Genomic DNA, 10,240 nt, shown 5'->3' on the forward strand with positions numbered 1-10,240 from the left:
TTTTGGGCCAAACAAAAAGTCATACTATAGTATTACATTTTTGTTGATTTTTGTGTCGATGAAAAAGTAATGCTATAGTACGACTGTTTCGACGACATACTATGGTATGACTTTTTCTTCATATTTTAGACCACATACTAAAGTATTAAGTATTTTAAATTTTTTTTGGGCCAAAACAAAAGTCATACTATAGTGTGACATTTTTTGTGATTTTTGTGTCGATGAAAAAGTTATGCTATAGTACGACTGTTTCGACGACATACTATGGTATGACTTTTTCTTCATATTTTAGACAACATACTAAAGTATTAAGTCTTTAAATTTTTTGGGCCAAAAAAAAAGTCATACTATAGTATGATATTATTGATGTTTTTTGTGTCGATGAAAAAGTTATGCTATAGTACGACTGTTTCGACGACATACTACAGTATGACTTTTTCTTCATATTTTAGACAACATACTGAAGTATTGAGTATTTTAAATTTTTTGGGCCAAAAAAAAAAGTCATACTGTATAGTATGACATTTTTGGTGATTTTTGTGTCGATGAAAAAGTTATGCTATAGTACGACTGTTTCGACGACATACTATGGTATGACTTTTTCTTCGTATTTTAGACCACATACTAAAGTATTAAGTATTTTAAATTTTTTTGGGCCAAACAAAAAGTCATACTATAGTATGACATTTTTTGTGTCGATGAAAAGGTTATGATAAAGTATGACTGTTTTGACGATATAGTACGGTATGACTTTTTCTTCATATTTTAGACAACATACTAAAGTATTAAGTATTTTAAATTTTTTTGGGCAAAACAAAAAGTCATACTATAGTATGATATTATTGGTGATTTTTTTTGTCGATGAAAAAGTTATGCTACAGTACGACTGTTTCGACAACATACTACAGTATGACTTTTTCTTCATATTTTAGACAACAGACTGAAGTATTGAGTATTTTAAATTTTTTTGGGCCAAAAAAAAAAGTCCTACTATGTAGTATGACATTTTTGGTAATTTTTGTGTCGATGAAAAAGTAATGCTATAGTACGACTGTTTCGACGACATACTATGGTATGACTTTTTCTTCATATTTTAGACCACATACTAAAGTATTAAGTATTTTAAAAAATTTTTGGGCCAAAACAAAATTCATACTATAGTGTGACATTTTTTGTGATTTTTGTGTCGATGAAAAAGTTATGCTATAGTACGACTGTTTCGACGACATACTACAGTATGACTTTTTCTTCATATTTTAGACAACATACTGAAGTATTGAGTATTTTTAATTTTTTGGGAAAAAAAAAAAAAAGTCACACTATATAGTATGACATTTTTTGTGATTTTTGTGTCGATTAAAAAGTTACGCAATAGTACGACTGTTTCCACGACATACTATGGTATGACTTTTTCTTCATTTTTTAGACCACATCCTAAAGTATTAAGTATTTTAAATTTTTTTGGCCATAAAAAAAACGTTATATATAATATGACTTTTTGGGTCGAAGGAAAATACTATAATTTGACGGTTTCGACGACATTCTATACGACTTATTCCTCAAATTTTAGACAACATACTAAAGTCTTAAGTATTTAAAAAAAAATTGGCCCAAAAAAAAACGTCATACTCTAGTGTGACTTTTTTTTTTACATTTTTGGGACGATGGTTTGGACGACATACTATGGTATGACTTATTCTTCATATTTTACACAACATAGTAAAGTCTTAAGTATTTAAAAAAAAAATTTGGCCGAAAAAAAAACATCATACTATAGTGTGAGTTTTTTTTACATTTTTGGGACGAATTCAGACATTGCTTCCAATTGGACTCGATCCCATGGCCTTTTGACTGCAAGGCAGCAGCAGCACTAACCACTGTTCCACTGTGCCTGTGTTTGTATACGGCAGGTTTTTTTTTTTTTTACAACATGCCTTAGTATAATTTAGAATTTTTGGGACAAAAAAAAAGTCATACTATAGTATTACGTTGTGGACAAAAAACTACGGCTTGACTTTTTCTTCATATTTTAGAAAACATACTAAAGTATTAAGTAAGTAGTGTGACTTTTTGGTGATTTTTGGTTCTAAGGAAAATACTACAGTATGACAGTTTCGATGACATACTATATGACTTATTCTTCATATTTTAGACAACATACCAAAGTATTAAGTATTTTAATTTTTGGGCCAAAAAAAAAGTCATACTATAGTATGACGTTTTTTGTAATTTTTGGGTCGATGAAAAAGTGATAATACAGTGAGTACGGAAAGTATTCAGACCCCTTTGAATTTTTCACTCTGTTTCATTGCAGCCATTTGCTAAAATCAAAAAAGTTAATTTTATTTCTCACTAATGTACACTCAGCACCCCATGTTGACAGAAAAAAACAGAAATGTAGAAATTTGTGCAAATTTATTAAAAAAGAAAAACTGAAATATCACATGATCATAAGTATTCAGACCCTTTGCTCAGTATTGAGCAGAAGCACCCTTTTGAGTGAGTACAGCCATGAGTCTTCTTGGGAATAATGCAACAAGCTTTTCACACCTGGATTTGGGGATCCTCTGCCATTCTTCCTTGCAGATCCTCTCCAGTTCCGTCAGGTTGGATGGTGAACGTTGGTGGACAGCCATTTTCAGGTCTCTCCAGAGATGCTCAATTGGGTTTAGGTCAGGGCTCTGGCTGGGCCAGTCAAGAATGGTCACAGAGTTGTTCCGAAGCCACTCCTTTGTTATTTTAGCTGTGTGCTTAGGGTCATTGTCTTGTTGGAAGGTGAACCTTCGGCCCAGTCTGAGGTCCAGAGCACTCTGGAAGAGGTTTTCTTCCAGGATATCTCTGTACTTGGCAGCATTCATCTTTCCTTCAATTGCAACCAGTCGTCCTGTCCCTGCAGCTGAAAAACACCCCCATAGCATGATGCTGCCACCAACATGTTTCACTGTTGGGATTGTATTGGGCAGGTGATGAGCAGTGCCTGGTTTTCTCCACACATATCGCTTAGAATTAACGCCAAAAAGTTCAATCTTGGTCTCATCAGACCAGAGAATCTTATTTCTCATAGTCTGGGAGTCCTTCATGTGTTTTTTGTCAAACTCTATGCGGGCTTTCATATGTCTTGCACTGAGGAGAGGCTTCCGTCGGGCCACTCTGCCATAAAGCCCCGACTGGTGGAGGGCTGCAGTGATAGTTGACTTTGTGGAACTTTCTCCCATCTCCCTACTGCATCTCTGGAGCTCAGCCACAGTGATCTTTGGGTTCTTCTTTACCTCTCTCACCAAGGCTCTTCTCCCACGATTGCTCAGTTTGGCTGGACGGCCAGGTCTAGGAAGAGTTCTAGTCGTCCCAAACTTCTTCCATTTAAGGATTATGGAGGCCACTGTGCTCTTAGGAACCTTGAGTGCTGCAGAAATTATTTTGTAACCTTGGCCAGATCTGTGCCTTGCCACAATTCTGTCTCTGAGCTCCTTGGACAGTTCCTTCGACCTCATGATTCTCATTTGCTCTGACATGCACTGTGAGCTGTAAGGTCTGATATAGACAGGTGTGTGCCTTTCCTAATCAAGTCCAATTAGTTTAATTAAACACAGCTGGACTCCAATGAAGGAGTAGAACCATCTCAAGGAGGATCAGAAGAAATGGACAGCATGTGAGTTAAATATGAGTGTCACAGCAAAGGGTCTGAATACTTATGACCATGTGATATTTCAGTTTTTCTTTTTTAATAAATTTGCACAAATTTCTACATTTCTGTTTTTTTCTGTCAAGATGGGGTGCTGAGTGTACATTAATGAGAAATAAAATGAACTTTTTTGATTTTAGCAAATGGCTGCAATGAAACAAAGAGTGAAAAATTTAAAGGGGTCTGAATACTTTCCGTACCCACTGTATATGACATTGTGGACGAAACACTTCGGTTTGACTTTTTCTTCATATTTTAGACAACATACTGCGGTATTAAATATTTTAAATTTTTTTGGGCCGAAAAAAAACGTTATCCTATGGTATGGCTTTTTTTAATTGTTGGGATGATGGTTTGGACGACAGACTATGGTATGACTTTTTTTAATTTTTGGGATGATGGTTTGGACGACAGACTATGGCATGACTTAAACTTCTTATTTTATACGACATACTAAAGTCTTAAGTATTTTAAAAAATTTTGCCCGAAAAAAAACGTCATACTTGACTTTTTTTGTGATTTTTGGGTCGATAAAAAAGTTATATAACAGTACGACTGTTTCGACGACATACCATGGTATGACTTTTTCCAGATTTTACACGACATACTAAAGTCTTAAGTATTTTACATTTTTTTGGCCGAAAAAAAACATCATACTATAGTGTGAGTTTTTTTTACATTTTTGGGACGAATTCAGACATTGCTTCCAGTTGGACTCGATCCCATGGCCTTCTGACTGCAAGGCAGCAGCACTAACCACTGTGCCTGTGTTAGTATATGATAGGGGTTTTTTTCAGTTTTATTTGACGACATGCCTCAGCATAATTTAGAATTTTTCAGACGAAAAAAAAGTCATACTATAATATCACGTTGTGGACGAAAAACTACGGCTTGACTTTTTCTTCATATTTTTTGGGACGAAGGAAAAGTCATACTATAGTATGACGGTTTTGACGACATACTATGGTACAACTTATTCTTCATATGGTAGACGACATACTGAAGTCTTAAGTATTTAAAAAATTTTGGGACAAAAAAAAGTCATACTTTTTGGGTCGATGAAAAAGTCATTCTATAGTACGACGGTTTCGACGACATACTATGGTATGACTTTTTCTTTATATTTTAGACGACATACATGGTCTTAAGTATTAAAAAAAAATTTGGCCGAAAAAAAACGTCAGACGCAGCGACGACTCATCCAAGACTCATTCCACTCATGGTAAGGTTCATTGTATGACTTTTTTAAAATTTTTGGGATGAAGGAAAATACTATAGTATGACAGTTTCAACGACATACTATGGTATGACTTATTCTTCATATTTTAGACAACATACTAAAGTAAATAGCCCCAGACCATCACACTACCACCACCATATTTTACTGTTGGTATGATGTTCTTTTTCGGAAATGCGGTGTTACTTTTACGCCAGATGGAAATGGGACACACACCTTCCAAAAAGTTCAACTTTTGTCTCGTCAGTCCACAGAGTATTTTCCCAAATGTCTTGGGGATCATCAAGATGTTTTCTGGCAAAAATGAGACGAGCCTTAATGTTCTTTTTGCTCAGCATTGGTTTCCGTCTTGGAATTCTGCCATGCAGGCCATTTTTGCCCTGTCTCTTTCTTATGGTGCAGTCATGAACACTGACCTTAACTGAGGCAAGTGAGGCCTGCAGTTCTTTAGATGTTGTCGTGGGGTCTTTTGTGACCTCTCGGATGAGTCGTCGCTGCGCTCTCGGGGTAATTTTGGTCGGCCGGTCACTTCCGGGAAGGTTCATCACTGTACCATGTTTTCTCCATTTGTGGATAATGGCTCTCACTGTGGTTCTCTGGAGTCCCAAAGCTTTAGAAATGACTTTAGAACCTTTTCCAGACTGATAGATCTCAATTACTTTCTTTCTCATTTGTTCCTGAATTTCTTTGGATCTCGGCATGATGTCCATCTTTTGATGATCTTTTGGTCTACTTCACTTTGTCAGGCAGGTCCTATTGAAGTGATTTCTTGATTGAGAACAGGTGTGGCAGAAATCAGGCCTGGGTGTGGCTCGAGAAATTGAACTCAGGTGTGATAAACCACAGTTAAGTTATGTTTTAACAGCAACGGGCAAACACTTTTTCACACAGGGCCATGTGGGTTTGGATTTTTTTTTCTCCCTTAATAATGTGTTACCTTTGACTAATATTTAAATTTGTTTGATGATCTGAAACATTTAAGTGTGACAGACATGCAAAAAAATTGGAAATCAGGAAGGGGGCAAACACTTTTTCACACCACTGTATACCTGTTATTTTGGTTCGGACCAAACAAGGCAGGCGTGAATGCATCCTAAGTCTTCAGGTTTAATCATAGAAAATTTTTAAAACTGAATGTGAGAAACCAATGCATTTTGACTGAAATTCATCACCAGGGTGTTGAATTAAGACAATAACAGAATACACTTCTCATTTGTGATGGTCTTTTGATGAGATCCGTTGTGTAAAAAACTGTTATCCTTTAAGTAAACCATTGAATTCATCTACCTCCAAATTCCTTGTGAATTTCATCTTGTTCTCCTTGGCCATGGCTTCAGTAATCTCCAGCGCTTCGGAGGATCTTTTCTGAGTGATGAGCCACCTCGGAGACTCTGGGATGAACCTGACAGACGAAACGACGCAGACAAATCTCAGCGACTGTCCAACAATGAACAGACAAGTCTGGGCTTCTTTGTTCCTCGTGACTATTAACAAGAAAACTAAGGATGCTTGTCGCACTATACCCAGGTTAAGACATTCACCATACTTTTATAATATTGCCGGACACAAACAGTGACGTTTGATTCAGGTACTTGGATGAAGTTCATTGTGAAAGCTAATAAAACTGCAGAAGAAGAATAAGTAATAAACCTTATTATCCACCCTACTGACCTAAACACCCTACTTTAGTCTGCACTGCAGATTTGAGTGTAGTATTGCCAATTGCGTATTCAAGCAATTATCCCATCAACCAATCATATGGTTGAAGCGAAAGGTTTAAAAATTGAATAAGATGTCTCTAACCAGTAGTAGGACACAAAGAGGATGTAGGGGACGGTGATGACGACCTGCAGCCAGCGCCAGTCAGTAATGAAGTAGGCGAGCAGAGGAAGGATGAGGTTGCCGATGCTGAAGAACATCTGGAACAAGATGCCCACAGTCCGTCTGTACTCCACTCCAACGATCTCTGTGACTGAAAGAATGACAAAAAAAGTATTAAAACCGAATGTATTTTACGAGAAAGACAAAAACAAAACGGACTTGGCGTGGCTTTTGCATTTAGCTGGTTCGTTGCTGTAAATTTCAATCAATTTCAGCAAACAGTCATCATTACGTAGGACATAACAGGTCATCCAGCCTCCTTTGACTCCAAAGCCGAAGATGGCCCTGACCACCAGGATGGAGATGTAGTTCGGAACCACAGCCAACACAATCCCGGCAGTTACATTCAAGACGTTGGACACGAGGAAACTGATCTTCCTGCCAAACCTGCAGAAAGAAAGAGAAAGTACATCAGGAGGGGATTGGTTGATTTAACATTAGATCATTATTTTGAAGACAAAACCTTCCAAAACAACATGTAGCAGTAAAGTCTTTGCTAATGTTAGAGGTTTCTTGTTGACAGAAAGCCATGAGGTGCATGCTTTTCATGTGCGTTAGTCTGCCAGGGCCGTGTGGCTCTAGATTACGTAAATTTCATTACATGTCCATGGCCCTTTGTGGATTTCCCATGATGACAAAAAACTGTAACTGTACGAACTCTAATCCCAGCAAGCTTTCTGACTGCGCATGTGCCAGGATAACGAAATGGATGCTTGTTTTGAGGAGGAGATGTACGAGGAGATTTGCTGTCGTCCCCAACTTTAAAATTCATCATAAAGGAGTACGAGAACACGCAAATGGCCTTAAACTCTGGGCGGGAAATCGCCCGCAGGAAGAAGTTTTAGTACAAGCGAGACAGAAGCGTCATGCAAAAGTGAAAGCATGCATGGAAACACAAATCATATATAAAAATGGATGTCGTCTTTGAGTCTGAAAAATAAACCCAATGTAGAGGTGCCTTAACGTGCAATACCATTGATAGCCACTGTGGGCTCAGTCCAAAAAAAAAAACTCTGGCTCCAATAGACTCCCATTCCAAAAGGTGTCAACAAATCGACCCCTTGCTCCTCCCCTGCTTGTCCAGATAAGGTCTCTTGCGGCCCCAAAAAAACAAGAAGGCAATGCCCCACTCGAAGCTTGAAAATGTAGCATGAATGGAATCGTGTGTTCGTCTGCTATCTATATTCAGTGTCCACGCTAGAAAACACAGGTAATTCATGGCCTCACCTGTCAGCAAAGTAGCCAAAAGCAAAGCTGCCGATGAGGAAGCCCAAGTTGAGAGTGGACTGGTACATATCCACCAACCATCCATCTGAGCACACCAGGTTGAACTGAAGAGACGAAAACAGGACATTTTCACAGGTTTGCATAGTAAAATATTAGAAACCAGGCATTGTGAGAGTCGCTGATATACCTCGTACCTGCCCTATTTAATTATTGATTTAACTGAGAAACCTCGCAAAGTTTCAGTGAATTATCTGTTGTAAAGCAATTCTATTTTAAAGCGTCCATGCATCAAATTTCTCTTCTCACCTCTGTGACAAAGGACTTCCTGCCTTCATACTGATACTCCCAGCCATCCTTAAAGACAAAAACAAAAGAATGAAATTCATGCACCAAATCAAAAGCGCGTCTCTTTTAGTTGTTCTAGGATGACAAACGGGACATAACTTCTGGTGCTGAGCTCTCGGCGTATACTGGGAACCAAATTTTTGAACATGCAAACCCCAGTGTGCAAATGAATATGAAGGACATTGGGTCAAAACCCCGCGAATGTCCTGACCAGTCTTGGAGATTGACGTTGTGTCATATTTAGTGAAACTCAAAGGTAACAATTAACTAGAATTTACCACCTGGCGGAAATATTGAATTCATGAGCCTGGGCCACCATGATTGGACAGTGACTTTGACCTTTGACCATCCAAATTTCATCAGTTCACCGTTGGTATCAAGTAAATGTTTCCGCCAAGTTTAAAGAAATTCCGTTGCGGCATTCTTGAGATATTGCGTTCACGAGAAGCGGGACACGACGGATGACGTGGACATGAGGTTACGGTGACCTTGAACTTTGACCTTTTCACAACCAAACTCCAATCAGATCATCCTTGAGGCCAAGTGAACAATTGTGTCACATTTGAAGAAATTCCATCCACGTGTTCCCTGAGGTATCACGTTCACGTAAATGTTTGGAATTTCTTGAGATATCGCGTTCACAAGAACGAGACAGATGGACGGACAAAAAAATGTCCCCTTGCGGGATTAATAAAGTATCTATCAACCCGAAAACACAACACCTTTAGCCGGCGTGAAGCCGTAAAAACAGTCTCTGGGAATGGACCTTGCATGCTGTAAGTGGAGCTCCACTCAGGTGCAGCTCCTGCGTGTCGCAGGCGAGCCCCGTGACGTTCCAGTCCACCTCGAACTGCTCGCAGGCGCTCTGCCGCAGCTCGCCGGAGCTGTTGACCAGAGGCAGCGTCAGCCTGCGACTGTCCGCCGGACTCCAGCCGCACGCCTGCCTCCTCTCCGCCGCCGCCGCCGAGTCCCGGCACCAGTGATCGGGAGTGAAGCCCTGGAAGACGATGCCCACGTACACGCCTGAAAACGGCAACGACAAGAAACAGAGCAGAGCGAAGATTCTCTTCTGGCAGCGGCCAAAAGACCCGGCCTCCTCCAGGAGGTCATCGAAGGTCGCCATCGACCGCAACACAAGTTTAAGCTATCGAAGTAAATCTAATGTACCATCCAGCGCACCGTGGATGAATGCCCTCTTACTTTCAGACTTCATTTGCCGCTTCGCTGAGCAGGTCGATCAGAAGGTAAAGTCCAAAAGGTGAATATGAAGCCTAAAGCACGTTACTGTTTAATGGAGTCAGACAGTGAATTTCAGAGAAATGATGCAATCATTGAACAAACCTGAGCGAGCATGAAACAGAACAAACTGATTAAAGTATCCGACCATATAATTTATGCACACAGTTATTTTTTAAGGCAACAGTGCTGCATCCAGTCAACTGTAGTCTGTTGTAGGCAGCAGTGCACTGGAACCTTTAAACAAACATAAATGTACGAAAGTAGAATCACAAACGAAGCTGGACTTTTTTTCTGCAGCAGCCTTTAAGCGTATTTACATCCTGTAGTTACTCCTCTATAGAGTGATTTTAATTATTAGCACCGGAGTCCAACAGAGTTCACTATTATGAATGGATGAGAACGACGCCGCAGGCAGTCCACTGTTGGTGTTTTTCATTTTAATATCAGCCTGGAAATTCTCTTTCATATTTACCAACAGGGACGCCGCCCACTGGTTTGTGAACTGCCGCTCTGACGCCTCAACAAGCCAGAAGGAACCATATTTGGCCGAGAAGGGGGAGGTGCGAGTGACTTATCTGACTGGATCTGATTAGGGAGCCGTGGAAACTAGGCCCCGCCCACATAACAAA

General features: G+C 39.4%; 1 protein-coding gene across 1 annotated transcript in view; it reads right to left on the reverse strand.

Annotated features, from left to right (window-relative positions):
- Nucleotides 1–9,542, reverse strand: part of LOC138212109 (solute carrier family 22 member 2-like) — an 81,191-nt gene extending 71,649 nt beyond the window's left edge. Inside the window, exons 1-6 of the mRNA XM_069172359.1 lie at nt 9,139–9,542; nt 8,334–8,381; nt 8,028–8,131; nt 7,033–7,187; nt 6,723–6,891; nt 6,207–6,321 (exon numbers count right to left, since the gene is read on the reverse strand). Coding sequence (XP_069028460.1) covers nt 6,207–6,321; nt 6,723–6,891; nt 7,033–7,187; nt 8,028–8,131; nt 8,334–8,381; nt 9,139–9,495 — 948 coding nt within the window. The 5' untranslated portion in view covers nt 9,496–9,542. The remainder of the gene's footprint in view (nt 1–6,206; nt 6,322–6,722; nt 6,892–7,032; nt 7,188–8,027; nt 8,132–8,333; nt 8,382–9,138) is intronic.
- Between the last annotated feature and the right edge of the window lie 698 nt (nt 9,543–10,240).

Source organism: Embiotoca jacksoni, unplaced genomic scaffold (genome assembly GCF_022577435.1).
Source record: "Embiotoca jacksoni isolate LCO1_2020_lvr unplaced genomic scaffold, fEmbJac1.0.p SCAF_52, whole genome shotgun sequence".
NCBI lineage: Eukaryota > Metazoa > Chordata > Actinopteri > Embiotocidae > Embiotoca > Embiotoca jacksoni.